General features: G+C 34.7%; 1 protein-coding gene across 1 annotated transcript in view; it reads right to left on the bottom strand.

Moving 5' to 3' along the window:
* The window catches only part of LOC136032230 (zwei Ig domain protein zig-8-like), a 196,307-nt gene extending 173,107 nt beyond the window's left edge, over positions 1-23,200 (bottom strand). The window contains exon 1 of the mRNA XM_065712449.1: positions 22,982-23,200. Within this exon, the coding sequence (XP_065568521.1) occupies positions 22,982-23,024 (43 nt within the window). The 5' untranslated portion in view covers positions 23,025-23,200. The remainder of the gene's footprint in view (positions 1-22,981) is intronic.
* Positions 23,201-24,182: the final 982 nt, after the last annotated feature.

The following is a 24,182-nucleotide window of genomic DNA, read 5'->3' as shown; positions in this document are numbered from 1 at the left end:
GTTTTATTTAATTTATGCATTTAATTTTCTTTTTTATAGTTTTTAATACAAGACACTATACATATTTAGGTTGTCAAAAATTCATATCTGCAATGCTTCAGGAATGGCTAAGGTATTAAGTTGAAACTTTCAGGGGAAATTGATAGGGCTGTTGTATTCCTTAAGCCGAAATCTTGATTCTCAAGAAGAAAAACAAAAAAAAATGTTAAGATTGCTTTATTAATCGATAGAAAAACAATATCCGTTAAAAAACAGAACTTAAAAAATCCGTTTTTAGCTTTTCAAAGAAAGGTGAAGAGCTACACTAAGCCAAAAATAATCAGAAATACAGTCAAATAAATATTCAAGCGTGAAACTAACAGAAATCACTACCAATGAAAAAACAATGTCCAAAACGGTCAGTAATTACTATGACTAATTCAGTCAAGCTTAAAAAGACCAGAAATTACCACAAACATGAGCAATGTTAAGGCCCCTTAGCCTTCAAAAGGCATGAGTATAATTTGAGCACGAGCGAAAAGATTGAACTTTCAGTCACTTTACTTTCTACGTTTTATCTAGATATGCTCTCTAGATCTTTCACTAGTCTTGATAATTAGGGTGATCAGTAGGGTGATTATTGGAGTGTTTCTGTTGTTTATGCGTTCATTGGCAATGCTCTAGCATTAACTGCAGTTAAGAGATATGAGTCTTCAGTGTATTATCTGTTTATTTATTTTTTTATTTTTCTCAGAGCAATTTCATACGAAAGAAATGGTTGGAGAAATTGAAAAGGAGATTCATTGCTCAAAAACTGGGAGTTTCAGTGACCTTCTTAAGAGTCCAAAGTGGATGGAGAGCTCGCAGTCCCCCTTCCTTGCTCTTTTTTGTTAACCGGTCCCCCCGTAACCTTAAAAAAATTCGGTAAACATTTTGTGATACCCGTTGTATTTCAAATAGTTGAAGGCCCCAACAAATATGCCTCTGAGGATCAAATGGCCCCTACAAGTGATGGATAAGGAACATAAATAATACAAATTGGCAAGTGTTTATACGTATGTTTCACAATAGAAAAGGAAGGATTATGCAATATCTCAAGAACAGTTAAGGTTATTCAGCTGAAACTTTCAGGGAATCTTGAGGGAAATGTTGAACCAAATAAAAACAACTGTATCTCAGAAACGACTGAGAATACAAAGTAATAACTTTCAGGGCATGACGAAGATGATGGTGACCTAAATATAAAGATACTTTGGGCATCCAAGTTGTCAAAGTCGTGCATCAGCTAAATCTTAGAAATAGCTTAGTGTATTAAATTGAAATTTTTAGAGAAGGCCAAGGGTGATGCTGAGCTAAATCAGGAGACACTACACATATATACAGCTTGTCAGTAGGTTGCATCTGCAATATCACAGGCAAAGTAACTAAATTAAAAAATTCAGGGAATATTGAAGGGGATATTGATCCCTCTCCACAACAGTCCCTCAACGGGACTGTTGAGGACCTTATTAAACTAAATCATAAGTCAATCTGTGAATGCGGGATGTCAAAAGCGCGTATCTGCAATATCGGAGAAACAGCTAAGGATATCACATTCAAACTTTCAGAGAATTTTTAGGGGGATATTAAATTAAATCAAAAGAAACTATGTTTATAATAATTGTAATATGTTAAATGTTGGATCAAGTAATGAATGTGGCCATCTTTTTGATGTACTTTTTTCTTCTGGGCTACTTCCTTCAATGTTTTTCCTTCTGGTGTTGACCCTCCAAGAAATTCTGCCACTTTAATAGATAATATTTTCATTTCTCATTTTCCTAATTTGAAGTTCCTTCTGGTGTTGTTTTCACTGATCTTTCTGATCACTTCCCTATTTATCTATCACTATTTTTGCCTAAAATAGAGATTACTGTGGATAAGAAAGGCGAGTCTTCTTTCAGAACTTCTACAGATAAAGAAATTTGTAACTTAACACACAGTCTTCAGAGTAACAATGATGTTGAATGTACAACTAGATTATTTTTGTGTCGTATGGGAACTCTGTTAGATAAGCATTTTCCTCTTAGAAAGAGGCCAAGGAATTCTACACCCAAATGCCCATGGATATCTAGAGGTATGATCAATGCAACACATATGAAGGCGTCTTCGTTCAAGGCTGCATACACAAGTAAGACACAGGATGATCTTTTGAAGTATAAACATTACAAAAATGTGCTCACTTCTTCTGTTCGTGCATCAAAAAGCTGTATTTTTTGCGTTGAATTAATGAGTGTAAGGGGAATTTGTGCAAGGTTTGGAGTGTAGTCAATGAAGCTCTTTCCTGCAAGAAACTCAAATAGTCTTCCCCGTATCTTTTTAGGAAAGCTGATGGCTCTATTGTGGACAAAAAATCCTTAGCAAGTGCCTTTAATTTGTATTTAACCACGCTGCTTTCAGCTCTCATTCCACCTCAGAGTAGAGTAAGTTGTTTTCCCTTGGTAGAAAAGTTTTTTTCCTTTCCCTATGCAGTGCTACTGAGATTTATAGTATTATTTCTCAACTCCCAAGAAGTCTTTCAGTTGATAGTTTGGTCTGAGTAATAATGTCCTTCAAAAATTAGTCAGTTTGTTTCTTACCCCATCTCACACATAATTAACCTCTCTCTTTCTTCTGGTGTTTTTCCTCATGTATTTAAAGTTGCTACTGTTGTACCGTTGCATAAAAAAGAGGATTTATCTCTAATTTCAAACTACAGACCTATTTCTCTTCTTTCTGTCATCTCTAAGGTTGTTTGAAAAATAGTGTATCGTAGACTCTCGTCATTTTTATTTAGTATTAATATGACTGCTGGAAATTCTCTCATAACTAACCATCAGTATGGTTTTCGTCCCTCTTTCTCTTGCTTGTATGTACTTTCAGATACAACAGGGTTTTTGCGTGTTAATCTGGACAAGGGCTTGTGTGTTTTGGGTCTGTTTCTTGACTTTTGAAAGGCCTTTGATATGTTTGACCATTCTGTTCTTTTGTCAAAACTGTTTTTATTTGGAGTACATGGAGTCCTACTAGAATGGTTAAGGTCTTATCTGTCAAGGAGATCTTGGTATGTTTCGGTTAATGGTACTTCATCCTCTATTTTGCCTACATTGATTATTTTGCCATTTTGCCTATTTTGCCTATTTTGCCTATTTGCCTATTTTGCCATGAGGTTTCCCACATGGCTCTGTGCTTGAACCACTTTTGTTTCTAATTTACATTAATGATCTTGTTGATGGTCTTCATTCCTATGTTCAACCTGTTCTTTTTGCTGATGACAGTAAATTTTTTATTGCTGTATAGAACCATAAATAATACCCTAAATCAAACCGTACATATGAAATGAAGATGAGGAAGAATGAACACTAGCATACAGTAGAAAAAAAAACAACCTGGTAGTAATTATAATAATAGAAATGAGTAGAAACCAAGAAAGTAGAGAAACACGAAAGACAAAAGTTGACATTAGAACATCAGAAAAAAAAGACAAATAAACAAGGACTTAAGAAGTTAAGAAGATTGCTGAAAACAATTTAAAAAAAAAATAAGAGAGAGATATATTAGTTAGGAAAGAACTCCAAAATAGGAGAAACAATAGGAAAAGAGAAAACAGGAAAAATAAAAACAAAGGAGAGAGAGAGAGAAAAATTACTAAAATGGAAAGACCCGACGAAAAACTGCCTTTGCAGAATGAAATAGAGGGACATCCGGAGGGATGGAGTTCCATAATAGAATTAATTGATAAACAGGAGACCTCTGGGGTGCTGTAGATGATCGTTTGGGTAAAGTAAGTCTGCAAAAAGAACTACATAAAGAAGTATTAGTATTTCAATATAGAATATAGTATTTCATTGCTGTATATATATTTAGTGCTCTATTATTGTGTTGTATGGTCCGTAAAAAGCAAAGTTTCTTAGGCTGAATAACTTTTTTACGTTTGCAATAGTGTTTTAGCATTAATGAAATGATTGACTGATTGATGATTGGTTGATTGATCCGGGTTTTCAAAAGGGTGAGCAATACACCAAGAAGAACTAAGGGTAATAAGTTGAAACCTCTACATTGTAATTTACAACTGCATTTATTTGCCGCACTGTAAAATATTCTGGACTAATATTCGCTACATTTTTGCTAAAAGAGTGGGGACTGAGAAGAGCAGTATTCTTCCTCACACATTGGACGAGTTAACTTCGCTTTCACTTTTGGTGAAGATTTTTTTTTTATTAAAAAAAAATCAATTGTTTTTTTTTCTTTTTTTCAATTTCCACATAAAGGGTGTCTATATTAACAAGTTTACGTTATGCCCATTCCATATATTCTTGCATAAAAAAACTTGGAATTTCCATCAGCAAGAAAACTCATATATTCGCCAAGAAAGCAAATAAAAAAGATTGGGCTTTATTATTCCCATTTTTGCTTCTAATTGACCCTTTTCATCTTTGTCAAGCTACAATGTGTTACTTGCACGTTCCTTGCAGCTGGCTCAAGAATCCAGACTGAATTTCTTTTGCAATTTCTAGTAAAGTTTATGCTAAAAAGACTTAAAAATTCAAGTTACGTTATTCTTTTTTATCTATTTGAGGAATACAACTTCCTTCTCCAAATTATCAGTTAAATTATTCCTTATTTGGTACTGTTTAAAAATTGTAAGAGTTCAAAACGTTGAACAATATTTTGTAAAATAGGATTTATGCATGGTTCAAAAAAGGAGTGAACTGATTATGAATAGCATCTGTGGAAACAGACGCATTTACGATTAATCTTTGACTGTTTTACCACAATTCAAGCAATTCTAGCAGTTGTGTTGATTAAAAAAATATAGCAAGAGAGGGACAAAATATTCTTTTGGAAATATAGAAAGGAGGCATTTTTTTTCTTTTTCAAAGACACTGCCAAAAAAGGCCCTATTTAGATGAGATGGGAATAAAGAAACTTTTTAGAATCTAAGAGGGAAACTAAACCATACTGTCACTCCTCAAATTTTCACCTCTGACTTCTAGGCAACACAGTGTCTTTGTCTCGTGCCATATTTTCATGGTATTTGTCCTGGGTACTAGCTTTCCTTACTGCCTTGTAAAGAATTTTTACACTATTCTGCATTCTCATCAGTGTGCCCAAAAACATGTGAGCCGTTCAGAAACCAAAATTGACTATCTCTATAAATGAAATATCTAGGCAAAATGACAAAAAAAATATAGTGATTAGTCATCAGCTTTTTCATAAATTTTTGTTTGTATGCGATAACATGTTTTAGTAGAGCAATTAGAATAAGTATAGTTGAATAGAGACTTAGTGAAGTTGGGTGCTAAAACGTACTCATTTGATATCCAATACCGTAGTTTTTTTGGAAATTTTAGGCATTGGCTTAATTTCCGCTTAGAGAAAATTATCTCTTTGCCTCGGTGTCACTTGTCTTTTGACCCAAGTATCTTTGTTTTTGAATATTGTTTCTAATTCATTAGGATACTCGTTGTTGGAAAACTTCTATTTGGATTTTCATAATTTCAGACACTTTTTCAATGCCCATTGCTTTAGCTGCTAGTACAAATCTTTCTTCTTTATTTTGAAATTTCACTGCTAAAAACATTTTTTTAATACCCTTTGCTATAGCTACTCGGATGAGTCTTGGTTATCTAGGTTGTTGATACTCAGCTATTTTGAATTTTCGTTTTTCGGGTCGTCTGCTCGATCTTGTTATGTTTGATGGTTAAAAAACTTCTTTTTTGAAAGAGCTGTGATTATTAATAATTGTAAATTTGTGTTTTTTCTGGGTCATCCTACAGGCAGTTTTTTAATTGTCACATAAAATCAACGATACAAAAACAGGAAATCCTTGCTGCGAAACAAGTAGTATTTTATACTTGGCTAAGTTGAATCTTGTTTAATTTTTCTAAGATTAACGTACTAGACTAATAAAATATTCGAATATTTAAAGAGTCTTAGGGATTTTTTTTTTTTTGAATTTGGATTTTTTAAGCTAATATTAAGAAACTGATAAAATATTCCAAGAGTTTTCAGCAAAATTTTATATTTATGAGGGATATAAAGGGTTTAGGGTCTTAAGGAATATGAATTATATTTTTAGTCTACTCATATAAAGACACTCGCCACGTGGTAGGCTCGTACATATTTGGTTTTCTAGTTATGCCCTAGCATAGCAATCGCTTTATTCATTAGTCTTGAGCCATGAGGTGTCATATCAGCACTTTTAATTGAAGTAAGCGATTTTAGTGTTAATTCAATTCCTAATCCCTGTTAATGCATAAAAGAATTCTCCAATATATAGGATGGGTATTCTCCTCGGATTTGTTGTGATCTCATTGTTGCTTCTCTTCTAACCGCAGATATTGTTTACGATTCGATCTGATCATCCCTGTCGCCAATTTCCTACGTCGAATTTCTCTTCCATTATTTTCATTTGTTATTCAGTGTGATGCTTGTTACCACATTACCTTTAATCAGAGATCTTGTTGCGCTTGATTTTCGTTCTTCATTATTTTGGATATTTTTTCATACTTTTGTTTTAGCTGTTGGGATTCATTAAAAAAGAATAAAAAGATTCATAGTTAAAAAAAAGAACTTCTTTTCCAGCTTTTATGTAGTGGTTATACTTTCAATTTAAATACGTTTGTATATGGCTCAATAACAAGCAGGCATGGTCTATTACGCATTAGCATAATTCTTTAATGTAGCATAATCCTATCACCGTTTGATTATTAGTTTCAAGTCACTAGGTGTCAAATCAGCGATTTTAATAGAATTAAGAATTATGGCCTGAATTAAATTTTTCTTTCGTGTTAACATATGGAAAAATCATCCATTTTGTAAGATTTACATTCTCCTTGAATTCGTTGTTATTCTTGCTGTCACTTGTCTTCTAATCACGGATTTCATTTACAATTCGATGTGATCGCCTATTTTCTAACCGCATGTTTTGTTGTCCATACTTATGTCATTCTCAGATATTTTTTCCATTGCTTTTGCTTTAGCTGTTTTGATTTATTCATCATCTTATACCATTTCGCATGACGTCACCGATACCAAAAAACGTCTTTTCAGCTTCTATCCACATATCGTGAAATTAATTAGCTTACCATCATCCTTATAAAAAAAAAGCTCTAACACGTTTTTTTAAACTTTCAATACGTTTTTTTAAGCTATTTAAATTCAAATTACTGTAGCTAAATAAAGCCGTATTGTTTGTGCTTTATTTAAGGAGATAGATATCAAACCTTATATTAGAAGTTGCTCCTTTCAAATTACAATTTCGTTTACATAGTGTTTCGGTTACTGATATAAAAGTAAATCCTTCGTTAACGTCACAGGAAAGGACGTTAATTTTGGTGACGTTTGTTAACGTCACCAGGATCGAATTGTCATGAAGATATTTCCGTGGAGAGGGGGATTATTCCGTGGAGGTGGAACTATATTCCCTGCCGTTATTTAAAAAAACGATCAGATATTAAATAAAAAACAAGTTTCTTCAACTGAAAGTAAGGAGTAACATTAAAACTTGAAACGAACAGAAATTATTAGGTATATGAGAGGGGTTGCCCTCTCATCAAAGTCTCGCTTTTTAAGTTTAGATTTTGTCCACTTTCTTAAAAAGCGACTCTTGAAACACAAGGATTGGTAATTTAATTAGAACAATAAGTAAGCTTTTTAAAAGTACCGAAAAACCCTAGCGTAAAGAGTGAGCTGTTGAGGAGGAGGGAAACCCTTGCCATATACCTAATAATTTCTGTTCGTTTTAAATTTTAATGTAGCTCCTTAGTTTCAGTTAAAAAACTTAGTTTTTTATGTTATTTTTAACAAAGGCATGGTAAGCACTAATGGCCTCATCCATGTCTAAATCCAAAACCCTGTCGTTATTGCTATTAGTTTGAATCTGAAAATCAAAAGGTCCAAGAATGAATTCTAATAACATCTTCTTTTGGTAAATCACATTTCTTCTGAACAAGAAGAAATTTTGTCTAATCACCTGAACCATCAAATTTGACAAGAAAAAGAGGACGGTCCGAAAAACATAGATTCTCAATGGCTGAAAATGTACAACCTGGACAACCAGGATCAATCCGAGCAGCTAAAGCAAAGGGCATTGTAAAAATGCCTAAGTGATGATATTCCAAAACGAGGAACAACAGGATATGGATTTAGATGACGAGCAACGGCTAGAATAACGACGATTCCAAAGCAAAAGTAAAGAACAAAGATATATTCGAACAGAATATTCAACGTGGTGCCCTCCATTTTCCCAAAGAATTACTAACAAACATGTGAATTGGTTTGCCTTTATTTTAGAACGTCACTCGCTCTCTATGTAGTTTCACAGCCGAATCTGTAACTTGAACTCATGTTTTGCTTTAGTTTAATTCGACTTAAGCGATGATCGAACCGTCAACAATGTTTTTGCTTAAAAGTAGCTGGGCAAATTCAACACAGAATTTGTAAGGCGTCAAATCTATCACAAGCCATTCAAGGTGATTTTGAACCACCTATGTATGGCCAACTTTTACTTTGTTGATCCTGATGAAGTTGTTGACGAACACCTTGTAGATATTTTAAGTTATAGGTTCTCTTGTAAGTTAATGGGCTGGTTGGAAAAAATATTACTAGGATAAAACAACTAAGCCAATGTTATTGTAAAATGCGAAAAGTGAAGGATTTTGTAAATCAACATGCTGCTTCCCAGGGACAAAATACTCCAAACGTGAAGCTCATTTTTACTGTGTCAGATGGTGTGGATTTCGTTCCTCCTGTATGTAATGAAGTATGCGCTGTTCTTACTTTTAATAGTGGCCACAGTCTTCCGTCAAATGGAATGGTTGTAAAGCAACGTGGCAAAAATGTTGTCTGTTTAAAAAATACCGAGTGCCGTTTACCGCTCTTCTATCCATTGTTTTGTCCAGCTGGGACATCACGGTGAACCGTAGATATGTCACTTAAAACACCTTATGCAAGTATTGAATTGAAGTGGATGATTCCTCCTCTCTTCCTGCAAGGACTCAGGAGGCTCCTTAGACTATGATCACTATACCACTTGGTCTATATAAGATTTATCCGATTAATATAAATCTTATATAAATATTATATAAATCATGTACATTTATATAAATTTGTATATATCTTATATAATTTATATAATATTTATATAAATCTTATATAATTATACACCTTATGCAAGTCGTCCACATCTTACATGGTTTGAATTAGCGCAGTATCTCATCCTTTTTCGAACTAAACACGCCAAAAGTCTTTTTCTGCAAGCTGTAACACCCAACAAACGTCATATTATTACCGCAAATAATACATCACTTTCGAACAAGGATCGCTTAGGTAATTTCAAGTTCAATTATGATCATCAGTTTAACACATAAACACAAAAATATAAATTATCAAAGTATTCTATTAGGAAATTTAGCTAGTTATGCAATGTTAAGGAATATCTTTCCTACCCTCATCATGGTCAAAGTTTCTGAAAATCAAATAATAGTATCTCAGAAATTTACAAGAAAGCTTCCAAATTTGAAAGCGTATAATATCATAACAGCGCACAAGATAAGGGTTCAGCACAAGGGAATTTAGGAGATGTTCTAAGGATGGGGAAAGGGGTAAAAAAAGCCGATGAACTTTATCCCAGAATCTTTCCCAGAGGGAGGGAGTTTCAACTAGTCCTAAGATCTTCAAATACTGCATATTTGCCATTAATATTCAAAAATGACAAATAATAAAGAAAACCTAGATAGCTTATACTTTAATTCTATTTGTCTGGAATAAAAGTCACTTTACTTGAAATATCCCTGCCGGGGTATTTGGGAATAAAACACACACCATTTGGTGTGTGTTTTATTGCTACTCTCACCTTTCCACCTTTATAAGAAAAACCTTGTTCTTTTATTCAAAATCATGATCAATCAAGAATTTACGTTTGTTTAATAAGATTGATGGGTAGTCAATTATTAAAGAAATAGTCACTCAGAACAAAAAAGACTCACTCCCTTTTCATCACGCAAGCTAGGACCTAAGTAAGCCAGAGATAATATAATTGTCTCTAATTAGTCTTTTAGAAACTAGTTCAAACCTACAGGAAGACTCTCAGATCCACTTTAAGATTTTTATAAGACCTTTTGACTTTACCTAAGTTTCCAACTTCTTCCTAAATTGTTTAGAATAGTTAGGGACGATGTTTAAAAAGTATTTGGTACCATTTTTCGTCCTTTTAATCAAAGGGTTTATCTAGCTCTGAAGTTTTCGGTCTAGGAATGTAATGTGAGTGAAGAGAGAAGAGAGAAATATAATATAGTATAAGAGTTAATAGTTGATAGTAAGATATTTAATAGTCATATAGTTAATAGAAAGTATAATATAGTTTAGTATAATAGTAGTGTGCGAATAGTGTTATTTGTATACTTCTAACTGGCGTCAAGTAATCAAATGGGCCAGCATAAAAGAGTTAAGGAATTGGTTTATAAGAGTGCACAAGTATTTTCTAATTGTACTGAGAAGGCAGCATGGAATAGCCTGGAACAGAAAATTAAGACAAAAACATTGAGAGCAGGTTTGGAATTTTCTCCCTGCTCGTCTTTAGAGTCTTAAATATAAATATAACGTTCACCACCTTATTAGATTTGGGAGAAAATTAAATTTACGGACAGCAAATTGTTTTGAACCTTTTCCTTCTTTCTCAAAATTATATAAAAAAAAACTAGTTTTTTTAACTGAAAGTAAGGACCTGACTCTTTACCACAATTCTAATTTTTAAACCAATTAAAAACTTTAGCATAAAGAGCGAGGGATTGCGGAGGGGAAAACCCATTTCATATACGGAGTAATTTCTGTTCGTTTTAAGTTTTAATGTCGCTCCTTACTTTCAGTTAAAAAAAAACTAGTTTTTTTATTTAATTTCTTGACGTTTTTAAATTAATGCATGTTTGATTTTGGCTCTCCGCACATAAATTATTAAAATGAAACTTGCATACGAATTCTCTTTTTGGCTAAATGGCTTTCTCTTAACAGTGATCAGAAGATTTTGAGAAATAAGGAGTGGGGAAGGAGGCTTAGTTGCCCTCCAATTTTTCGGTTGCTTAAAAAGGCAACTAGAACTTTTAATTTTTAACGAACGTTTTTACTAGTAAAAAATATACGTAACTTAAGAATTAACTTACGTAAAAAACTTTTATATTCTTATATTTTTATTATGTATATGAGGGGGTTTGTCCCCTCGTTAATACCTTGCTCTTTATACTAAATCTTAAGTTTTGTCCCAATTCTTTAAGAATGACCCCTGAATCAGAAAGGCCGTAGAATAAGTAGTTGAAATTACTAAAAATACTTTAGCATAAAGAGCGATGTATTTATCTCCTCCTAAATACCTCACTCTTTATGCTAAAGTATTTTTAGAACCCCTCATTTGCTTAATAGTCTCTGTTCGTTTTAAGTTTCAATGCTACTCCTTACTTTCAATTGAAATAACTTTTTCATGTTTATTCTTTCATTGTTTTTTTATAGTAATGCTAGAAAATCCTGCGCCCTTTTCATTGAGTTTCTCTTCCCCCATGACATATTCCTCCAAGGAAAGATACTCCCACATAGCCCTCTCCCCTCAACCCAACCCCCCAAACCGAAAGAATCTCCCTGAAAACGTCTGTACACTTCCCAATAACCATTACTGTATGTAAACATTAGTCAAAGTTTGCAACTTGCAGCCCCTCCCCCAGGAACTGTGGGGGATTAATCCATCCCCAAAGATATAGTTACTATTGTTTTCGACTATGAGGAACAAAATTGCTACCTCAAAATTTTGATCCGTTGACTTTGGAAAAAAATGAGCGTGGGAGGGGGCCTAGGTGCCCTCCAATTTTTTGGTCACTTAAAAAGGGCACTAGAATTTTTCATTTCCGTTAGAATTAGCCCTCTTGCGACATTCTAGGACCACTTGGTCGATACGATGACCCCTGGGGAAAAAAAACAAATAAACACGCACCCGTGATCTGTCTGCTGGCAAAAAATACGAGATTCAACATTTTTGTAGATAGAAGCTTGAAATTTTTGCTATAGGGTTCTCTTATACGCTGAATGCGATGGTGTGATTTTTGTTAAGATTCTATGACTTTTAGTGGGTGTTTCCCCCTATTTTCCTAAATAAGGTAAATTTTCTCAGGCTCGTAACTTTTGATGACAAAGATTAAATTTGATAAAACTTAGATATTTAAAATCAGCATGAAAACGCAATTCTTTTGATGTATCTTTTAGCATCAAAATTCCGATTTTTAGAGTTTCGTTTATTATTGAGCCGGGTCGCTCCTTACTACAGATCCTTACCACGAACTGTTTGATAATGTTATCAACATCTTAAAAAAAGGACTTCTAGAGTTTTCAAGTAGGACACTCTGGATATAAATACTCTCTTATTGTAGAAAATAATGACCCCCCCCCAACATAAAATAATGATCATTTAAATAAAAAAAGCTGTTTATCTATTCTGCAATATCATATGCTATATTATTAACCACACATAAACAATTGACAAAAAGTAAAGAAGCGACTTGAGCTGAGAAAAATCCTGAATATTTAAAACTTTGAATACAGCATCCAACTTTTTTGAATCTATTGTTGAAAAACTTGTTTTAATCTTGCATCATTGTTTCAGTATCGGTTGTAACTTTTTTTTAAGGGGTTATCGGGAGATACAGCCTCCGCTCATTCCTACGCACCTTTGAAAAAAAAAAGTCTCGCCACCTATGCAGGAGCGAGATTCTGAAGGTTGCTCTGTTATTGTTCTTGCCTTCTTCGCAAAGATAACAGCCACTAATTGCGATATCCCTAAGCAAGGATGTATCCAGTGGGGAATGGTTAGAAGATTCGAATCCCCCGTTTTGAAATGTTTGTCCGACTCGTAAGAACGTAAAACAAGTGCAAAAAACAGACCTTTGATGCGTTTTGTCAGGTTTTTTTTTAACTCTTGTGACCCCACCCTGAACAAAAATCCTGGATATGGCATCGGTCATGAAGTAATTATTACAAAGCAAAAATAAACCAAAAGATATCTTCTAACGAAACGTTTATTGAAACTATCGAAGATAATCTTACTTTCCTAAGCGCAGACAGGAGAAACTTATTTTAAGAGATTTTTTTCCCTCATGTGGTAACTTTTTTATGATTTTTAATAATAGGTGTTTATTCTTGTGACCTAGCATTGTCTGAGTGATAGCATTAAAATATGAACTAAGGAGGTGAGAAATGGAGGCCATGAACAAAACTTCCGAGGATCTGGAAGAAGCAGCGAGACGGCATAATAGTAAAATACTGTACTGGCATGCTAATAAATTGAGAGGGAGTACTCAATTTGGGCTAGTCCCAGTTACAGATAAGAGCGGAACTACAATTAGTGATATGGAAAGAGTTAAAGAGATGGGCAGAATATTTTGAGAATGTGCTAAACCCAGACAGGGTTATAGGAAAAGATACAGGGGAAAATGAAAAAGTTTGTGATACCTTGGATGTGAAGGAAGATTTATTTTGCGAAGACGGATTAGTGACAGTACTAAAAGGAATAAAAAAAATAATGAGCACGTTGATGCTGATAGTGTGGTAAATAAGTTTCTTAAATGTGTTGGCTAAGAGGTCAGAAAAAAAGCTATTGAAGATTAAATATGATTTTGGAAAAGGGGAAGTACCTAGCGATTTTTAGGAAAACCGAAGTTAAACCTGTATAATCCTTAGTTTTATTGATTATGAGCAAGCGTTCGATTTAGCTTATAGAAGACCCGTAACAAAGGTATTATTGACCTTTGAATGTCAATAAGTCAATAATAACAATATCATAATGACTGAAATACTCATTTTAGTCTTATTTGACCTAAAATAACTTTCGTATCGACATTTTGACTAACGAATTCATATGATTGAACTGGACTTATTAGGAGTTTCAGAAACTCATTTCCCAGGAGTAAGAAACATGAAATTAGGTAATGCAGAAATTGTTTACTCAGGCAGGAAGGATGGGGTACATAAGCAGGGAAGAGGACTCATGATGAATAAGGAAGCTGCTAAGTCTTGTTTAGGCTGGGAAGGTATTAATAATAGAATACTGATTGCTCAGTTTATGACTAAAAAGTTCAGAGTAACAGTTTAGTATCATAAGCCCATGAAGAACCGACTGACGGAGATACTAGTGAGTCGAATAAATTTTACTTTTAGTTACTGGAGCAAATAGACAGGGTCCCAGGTAGAGACATGATATTTTTACTAAGATATTTTAACGCCCAGGTCTGTAAAAATAGGAATAGATGGTATCCTAGCGTAGATAAATTTGGTGTAGGAAAAGAAAACAGCGATGTCTATAGACTTCTGCAATTTTGTAGGTACAACAATCTAGCAACAACCAATATGATATTTGGTCATAGAATGGCCCAAAAGTTAGCATGGTATTCACGTGATGGTAAGATTGCAAACCTTACTGATTATGTTATAGTAAACCGAAGACTGGCAGGATCAATACACGATACTAGGGTATAATGAAGTGCTGTTATTGATTGTTCAATAATAATACTCCGTTTGAAAGTTATCAGCGTTCAGACTTTAACGTTTCCATTAGATACAGGAATTCAAATTTTTCCATTTGCTGCCTACAAAGTTTGTATTCGGCAAAATTCAATGTTTGGTTACTCTAAATAAGTGGATGCTTACGTATGGGCTGACTATGGATTTTCTGGAAAAACCGAAAAGGAAAAACCTTTTTGGTCAAATAAATTTTTCTTCCATAAGGTTTTTGGGGATTTCCACTTGTAATTTGTAATTAAACTCCAAGTTCTCCCTTTGCAAAAACGGAAATATTTTGTCGGGAGTTTTATCGTTTCTGGCGAAAAATATATTTCTGAAGAAATTTGCTTTAAGGATAGTCCATAGTTTTAATTAAAGGAGGCTTAAGTAACTCCCCCTTGATAGTATCGATAGTGTGATACCATTGAGCATTTCATTTTTGCCTTTCATGCCTGAATGTATGAACGTATTTTGGTAGGGGGGACAAAATTTGGTGGATAGGCCTATTAGGACAAGAAGGGCGAAATATCTGAAAAACGGAAAATCATGGACAACCTCCTAAAAACGTCGAGATTTGGGGGGCAGACTAAACACTCCCCTTGAGTGTACAGAATTTGGTTTCTTGAAACTCAATATTCCTTTGCATAAGACTCCGTCATTAGTCTGCTCTGTTAATGCTAACGAATTTAAACACACTTTATTGATGTGTTCTAGCAGTGACTTCAGGAGAATATATTCAGAAAGGAAGTTATAAACACAGGTAGTTTTCGTTTTCTTTTTTCTTGTGACACAAGCAAACATCTTTTTCAAGAGCATATTTTGAAGCATTCATCTAACAAATTACTGGATCTTTCCCTAGTGATAAGCTGTAAATCCAGTATCACTTTCGACAGCTCTCGAAAGAACGTTTCTGCTGCTGCCTATTGGATAAAGGGTACGTGAAACGATGATTTTATTAAACAGTATCTAATATTTATGTCTTGAACAACCATTAGAATTCTCTTGGATCATTTTCACTTGAGTAATAGAGAACATTAATGTAGTACACGTTTCTATGAAGGATTTAACTTTTGTAGTACGTATTTAAAAGAAAATTCTTTCGGGCGGTGGGAGGCAGATATTCAAAAAGTTAACTTCAAGTCATAATTTCCAATTTGTGCTAGTGGGAGGGTGCGGGAGGGGCGGGAGAGGGGTTCTGATGAATATCAGCTCTGGGAACGGTGACCACCGCTCCTCCTTTTTGCACGTAAGCATATAAATGAAACGTTTTTTTCTACATTCTGTTCTCAACGCCTCAGCATACTTACTGAAAATATTTTACTTCAAAATGAAGGGAGGCTACGGACTAAATCCCCCTTATTATGAGTCTCAGAATCTATGTTTGTTCCTCCCTCTCCCCCTCCTCATCCTTATAGTTGGAGCGCAATTATGAAATACGGTGCATACGTGACAGTCTTCAAAATAGAAAGCTATAATATGTGGAAACCAAATGTGCATCAAGTAAAAAAGAAATAGAGGAGCAGTGGAGCAGTATCCCTCTGAACAAAAAAAAAGTATTTACAAAAACAATTAGAAGCAAATAATCATTAAATTGATTTTTTTTTAAATAAGGTAAAAGAAAGCGCTAAAATGTAACAAGCACAGGCGTTTCTCGGGACTGCTACTTTTTTTCTTCTATCAGCCTATTACGCCGAACATAAAACTGTTATTTACACTTCACCGAAAATTTAGTCAAAAAGTAGGTCAAATTTCTTAATTACTAATATTCACTTGATGTAGAACAAACTTTTTTTCCTGCTTTCGACAAAGCAAACGAATCAGAACTACCATTGAGAACTAAACAATATCCTAAAAATAATTGCGAAAAACCCCAAGATTATAAAAATCCCAGGATATTGGATAACTATAGAAAAACGTTTTTTTACAATACTCCGTGATTACAGATATTGCTGCCCTTTCATCTTGTCTTTAAGCTTATATAATTTGTGTTTTTCATAAAAGACCGGTAAGCGCTTCCAGTGTGAGTCGATAACATTGCAATAAGTTGGATCATTGTTTCCTGTCGGTCTTCAAGTCCCAGATCACGAAGCGAATTATGTTAAAACTTTGATTGTCTTACTTATTTATTGTTATCGGTAATGTTTCCATCGTCAGCCAACGTTAGTAGGTGGGAGTTGCAGAAAAAGTACTGATATGAAGATGCTTTCAATAAGGTTTCAAACAGTTTGTGATAATGTAAATGAGGAGCGACCCGGCTCAATAGTAACTGAAACCCTAAAAACGGAATTTTGATACCAATAGATACATCAAAGGAATCAGATTTTATGCTGATTTTAAATATATACGTTTCATCCCATCAAAAGCTAAGAGCCTGAGAAAATTTGCCTTATCTTCGAAAACTGGGGGAAACACTCCTAAAAACATAGAATCTTGATGAAAATCCACAACAGTATTTCCAAATCTTGTGTGATATTACCAAAATCGTGTCTGATGTTATGAAACATCTTGCACTACATTATCAAACTCTCGCCTGGTATAACGATAATTCTCAATTGTATTACCGAAACCTTACATGGTATTGACAAAATCAACAGATGAACACACAAGGACAGACACTGGGAGAAGCAAACAGTCGCTCAGATACAAAGGCACAGAGAGTGAGAGAGACAAAAACAAATACAAACACACAGATTCAGACATAGAAACAGTCAAAGACAGACACGGGACAAGTAAACACCGACCGAGAGACACAGGCACGGAGAGTGAGAGGGGTAAAAACGCATACAAGCACACATATTCAGACATACAAACAGACACTGGAACAAGTAAACACCCGCCCAGACACACAAGCACAGAGAATGAGAGAGATAAAAATACATACAAACACACATATTCAGATATACAAAGAGACAAAGACAGATACTGGGACAAGCAAACACCTGCCCAAAAACATAGGCAGAGAGAGTAAGAGAGACATAATACATAAAAACACACAGATTCAAAAATACAAACAGGCAAAGAGAGACACTGGGAAAAGCTAACACCCACCAAGACACACGGGCAAAGGGAGTGAGAGAAGACAAAAAACATACAAAAACACAGGGTCATAGATACATACAGACAAATACAAACACTGGAACAAGCAAACACCGGCCCAGGCACACAGTTACAGAGAGTGAGAGAGACAAACACACAGACAAGACATACAAACAGAGAAAGAAAGACAATGGGGACAAACAAACACCTGCCCAGACACACAGGCACGGAGAGTGAGAGAGACAAAAAAAAAACATACAAAAACACTGATCCAGAAATACAAACAGACAAAGACAGACACTGTAACAAGTAAACAGCAGCCCAGACACACAGGCACACAGAGTGAGAGAGACAAAAAAAACATATAAAGACATATATTTACACATTTAAACAAAGACAGACACTGGGACAAGCAAACACAGGCCCAAACATAGGCACAGAGAGTGAAAGAGACAAAAACGCCAACACACGAACACACAGATCAGACACAGAAACAGAGAAAGACAGACAATGGGGAGAAACAAACACCCGCCCAGAGACACAGGCACAGAGAGTGAGAGAGGCAAAAATACATACAAACACACTGATTCAGACATTAGAGCAGACAAAGACAGACACTGGGACAAGCAAACACCCGCCCAGACACACAGGCAAAGAGTGTCAGAGAGACAAAAACAAACACATAGATTCTGACATACAAACAGATAAAGAAAGACACTGGGACAGACACTTTCTTTTAAGTTTATTAACTACAAGAAAGTACAAAAAGGGGGCAAGAGGCTGATGGAGGTTCACTAGGGCTCTTGAATGTTCGGACATGGATGACCAAGGGCCGTTGTATCATTGCTTAAAATATATACAGCTTTATTAATTTCAACTTTATTCATACCCCAATACTAAACAATATTTTCAAGAGACAACAAGTTTATTCATATAATTGTCATGACTTGAATATTAAGTATTATAATAACTGGACATTGCTTTTATTCAATGTAGATTGAATATTCGCTAATCATGTCCTGACAGAAATATGTAGGTCATCAAACAGTTCGTGGTAATGAACTGTAGTAAGGAGCGACCCGGCTCAATAGTATCCAAAACTCTAAAAAATGGAAATTTGATATCAATAGCTACATCAAAAGGATTGCATTTTAATGCTGATTTTAAATATATAAGTTTAATCAAGTTTGGTCTTACCCATCAAAAGTTACGAGCCTGAGAAAGTTTGCCTTATTTTAGAAAATAGGGGGAAATAACCACTAAAAGTCATAGAATCTTAACGAAAAATCAAACCATCGGATTCAACGTATCAGAGAACCCTATTGTAGAAGTTTCAAGCTTCTATCGACAAAAATGTGGAATTTTGTAATTTTTTTTTTGCCAGAAGGCAGATCACGGATGCGTGTTTATCTGTTTGTTTTTTTTTTTTCCAGGGGTGATTGTATCGACCCAGTGGTCCTAGAATCTTGTGAGAGGGCTCATTCTAACGGAAATGAAAAGTTCTAGTGCCCTTTTTAAGTGACCAAAAAATTGGAGGGCACCTAAGCCCCCTCCGACGCTAATTCTTTTCCCAAAGTCACCGGATCAAAATTCTGAGATAGCCATTTTATTCAGCGTAGTCAAAAACCTTATAACTGTGTCTTTCCAGACGACTTACTCCCCCACAGTCCCCATGGGAGAGGCCACAATTTACAAACTTTGACCAGTGCTTGCGTATAGTAATGGTTACTTGGAAGTGTGCAGACGTTTTCAGAGGGATTTTTTGGTTGGGGAGGGGTTGAGAAGAGGGGGATATGTTGAGGGAAATTTCCTTGGAGGAATTTGCCATGGGGGAAGAAAATTTTCATGAAGAGAGCGCAAGATTTTCTAGCATTATTTAAAAAAAAACAATGAAAAAATAAATATGAAAAAGTTTTTTTCAAATTAAAGTTAGAAGAAGCATTAAAACTTAAAACGAACAGAAATTATTGCACATATGCTGGGCTCACCTTCTCCTAATACCTCGCTCTTTACGCTAAAGTATTTTTAATAATTTCACCTGTTTATTCTACGGCTTTTGTGATTCAGGGGTCATTCTTAAGAAATTGGGACAAAATTTAAGCTTTAGTGTAAAGAACGAGGTAGGCCTACTGACGAGGAGGTGAACCCCTTCATATACGTAATAAAAACATGAGAATACAGAAGTTCGTTACGTAAGCTAATTTGTAAGTTACGTATATCTTTTACTAATAAAAACATTCGTAAAAAAGTTAAAAGTTCTAGTTGCCTTTTCAAGTAACCAAAAAATCGGAGGGCAACTAGGCCTCCTCCCCTGCTCCTTTTTTTTTCTCAAAATCATTCCATCAAAACTATGAGAAAGCCATTTAGCAAAAAAAAATAAAAATGCAAATTTCGTTTCAATTATTCATCTGCGGGGAGCCAAAATCAAAACAGGCATTGATTTAAAAACATTCAGAAATTAAATAAAAAAAAACAGGTTTTTTTTACCGGAAAGTAAGGCGCGACATTAAAACTTAAAACGAACAGAAATTAGTTCGTATATGAAAAGGGATGCTTCCTCCTCAACGCCCCACTCTTTAAACTAAGGTTTTTTACTGTTTTAAAAAGTAGAGTTGAGAGAAAGAGTCAAACTTTAGCGTAAGGAGCGGGGCGTTGAGGAGGGAACAGCCCTTTTCATATACGGAGTAATTTCTGCTCGTTTAAGTTTTAATGTCGCTCCTTCCTTTCAGTAAAAAAAAACTTCATAAAAAAAAAGATTCATAAAAAATGACGGCCAATTAGTAACATGATAAGTTACAAACACACTAAATCCTTAACAATTTAAGTAATACTGTACCGCAAGCTTCAATATATGTCCGATAACGTATAGGAAGTTGTTGACACCCACAAAGATTAAATAAAAATAAGGAAGTTTTTTTTAACTGAAAGTAAGGAGCAACGTTATAACTTAAAACGAACAGAAATTATTCCATATGTGGAAGGGGCTGTCCCCTCCTCAACAGCCCGCTCTTTACGATAAAGTTTTTCATTGTTTTAAAAAGTAGAGAGGTGAGAAAGAGTCAAACTTTAGCGTAAAGTGCGGGGCGTTAAGGAGGGGATAGCCTCTTTCATGTACGGAATAATTTCTGTTTTTTTAAGTTTTAATATCACTCCTTACTTTCAGTTAGAAAATTTTTTTTACTTTTTAATTTCTAAACGTTTTTGAATTAATGCAGGTTTTGCTTTTGGCTCACCATACATGAATAATAAAAACGAAATTTACTTATTAATTTTACTTTTTATTTGGCTAAATGGCTTTTTCAAAGTTTTGATCGGATTATTTTGAGAAAAAAGGGGCGGAGGTGGGGGCCTAGTTGCCCTCCAGCTTTTTGTCTACTTAAAAAGCGCAATTGAATTTTAATTTTATTTACGACCGTTTTTGTTAGGAATAAATATTCTTAACTTACGATTTAGCTTTTATAACGAGCTTCTATATTCGTATATTTTTACTACGCATATAAGAGGGTTCGATCCCTCATCAATATTTTGCTCTTCATGCTACTGTTTAAATTTTGATTCCATTTCCGTAAGAATAGACCCATGGATCAGAAAGGAATCACAATTAGAATTAGAAAAAATAGCTCTTATGAAAGAACTAAAAAACACTTTAGCTTAAAGAGAGAGCTGTCCCCTCCTCAACTCCCCGCTTTTTACGATAAGGATTTTATTGTTTTAAAAATTAGATTATAATATAAAGATAATTTTACTTGGTGGATTATATTTACCTAGCCAATCATAGTCCTTTTTACCTTCCAACATTAAGTAGCTTATGCTATGGAATGAGACTTCAAAATCAATTACAGAATTTTATTAAAAACAAACCAAAACCTTAAAATTGAACCTGAAAATTGGAATTACGAAAACTTTTAGGGTTCGGTGACACCAGAAATTGGCCTAAATAAAGGAGGTCAATTTACAATATCAAACAGTTATGTCAAACAATATCATGGTAAAGAATTGTAAGGAAAGAACGAAACGGAACAGTTGTAGCCAAAACTCTATTGTTAGATTCAGCGTAAACGAGATCCGTGTTGTAGAAGCTTCAAGCTCCCATCAGCGAAAGCGTGGAATTTGGTTGTTCTAGTCCCCCACTCATTTTTCTCCAAAGTCTTCTGATCAAAATTTTGATATAGCCATTTTGTTTAGTATAGTAACTTGACCCCCCATAGCCCCTGGAGAAAGGTCTGTAAGTCATGAAATTTGCTCTTTGTTTACGTGTAGGGTTTGTTATTGGGAAATATACAGAAATTTTTTGGGGGGATTGGGGGATGAATTTTTTGCTGGAAATTTTCCAGGGTCAGAATTTTCCGTGAAGAAGGAAGTTTATGGGGGTTGAACTTTCAAGGGGAAATTTTATGCTTGGGAATTTACCCGAATTCCTATACGATTTTTTGTTTTGTTTTGCTTTCTCTTTGCCGAGCACCGACTCGATTTTACATGTAAAGATGATAAGAGGAATTGTCCGGGGAAAACTTTTATCGGGCTGGAAATGTATACAGTATCTTTTGCGTGAAGGGGGGGATTTTCCATGGGAGAAATATTCCAAGGAATAAATTCTCCAGAGGGAATATTCTGCGGGAGCAACTTCCTACTCGGGGGAGGGGTATTTGCAGGAAAACTTTTTCGTGGGGGAGGGGGCTTCCAACATGATTTTAAAAACAATCGGAAATTAAATTCCTTTTCAAATGAAAGTGCGCTAAGAAAAAATTTTCACTGAGAAGCGTCATATAGAAAGGAATTGTTCAGGGGAGTTTTCCTGACGGGCGGAGGTCGGCAATTTACGTGGGAAGAACTTTATATGGGGGGATTTTTCGTGGGGGTAGGAAATTTTCCATGGAGTAGGAGCCGAATATTCTAGCACTATTTAAAAATGATTAGAAATAAAAAACTAATTTTTTTCAACCGAATGTAAAAAGCAACATCAAAACTCAAAAAGGAAAAGAAATTATTACGTATATGATGGGGTTGTCCCCTCTTCAATATCCTGTTCTTTACACGAAAGTTTGAATTTGTGTCCCAATTCTCCTAAAACAACTCCTGAAACACATGGGCCTTAAAATTAATTATAAGCTTTGTCAAAAGACAAAAAAAAACTTTAGGGTAAAGAGTGGAGTACTGAGGAGGAGCCCACAGTTATATGTAACAATTTCCGTTTGTTTTAAGTTTTTTTGTTGCTCCTTACTTTCAGTTGAAAAAACTTTTTAACTTAATCTCCTATAGAAGCTATTTTTTCCACTTAATATTACATAGCCCCTTAATTATTTAACTGCTGAAAAAAAATGTAAAAACAAAAAAGTAAACTAAAATCTGTACGAAAAATGGTCAAATGCTATTTTTTGAAAAGAGCCCATACAATATAAAACATACTACTTACCCATTTCCACTAGAGCTAATATCCACAAAAATAATTTCATCATTTAAACATTTGTTTTTCATCCTTCAGCAACCTAGTTCTTTCACTTTTTAACGATCTTCACAATCGCTTCAAACATGAAACTATTTTATCACATCCCCTCAAAATAGTTTCCTGGGAATGTTCCCTTATCCGGAATCTCAACTGTGAAACAATTCCTACGAGTTTCTGTCAAGGACTGGAGTGTCTTAACATGGGCTGTGCCCCCTTTCTGGCTTAATTCCTTTGCGCGTGTCACCAAAAGTAACTAATTTTTTGTAAATGATTCAATATATTGTAAGCACCTTCAAAACATTGCTAATATCTTTTTTCTTTGATACGGATCAAGTTATTCGCGGTTCAAATATGTGCCTCATTTGTAAATATGCCTGCTAATGTTAAATTGGTAGCAGGGTTTTAACGCCACCGCGGTTTTCCACCATCATATCCACCAACAGACATATACATAGAAATAGACATAGGCATAGTCATAGACATAGATATAGACATAGACATAGACATACCTAACCTGTCTATCCTGACCCAACTAATCCTAATGATGACGCAAGATTTCCTGGGTGGCGGAAAAAATACGGTGGCGAAAAACTGCGATGGCGTTAAAACACCCAATTCGTTAAATTAACCATCCGAAAAATTATGTATTTGGAGCAGAGCGCTTCCACATACATGCTTTGTCTATGCAGAAAATTCCCCCAAGAGTGTTTAGCACACTCACTAGATTCTAAGTTTCCAGTTTCATTAAAACTTAGTTATATACAGTGCAACCAGTTCAGAAAATAAGATTTGACTGCAATGTAGTCTAATATCTAATTTCTAGTTTAGAACGAATTCCACAATTATAGATTTACTCATCTGAATTTTATTGGGCCTGATCTTCCAAAAAGAATTTCAAGCCCTATGTAAAAAAGCTACTTCATATCCAATGATAATTTAATTAATGATTTTGCTATCAGATAGGCCTATAAGATGTTTTTTTTTCCATAAGTTCCTTTTGTTTCGAGTCTTGCTAAAGCTAGGTGAGAAAAAAATTTACCTTTCTGCTTTGGGTTAAAAATTATTTTCCAAGACGGTGTGATGTGGGAGATTGGTTTTGCTCTAGTTTCTTTGTTTAGCTGTAACGTTTCATAACTTAACATGTTAAAGGGCTCATTTACAAATTACT

The sequence above is a fragment of the Artemia franciscana genome, chromosome 10, assembly GCF_032884065.1.
Source record: "Artemia franciscana chromosome 10, ASM3288406v1, whole genome shotgun sequence".
In the NCBI taxonomy this organism is placed as follows: Eukaryota; Metazoa; Arthropoda; class Branchiopoda; order Anostraca; family Artemiidae; genus Artemia; species Artemia franciscana.
Note: the sequence above shows the minus strand (reverse complement) of the source record. Positions and strands in the feature narration are given on the sequence as shown.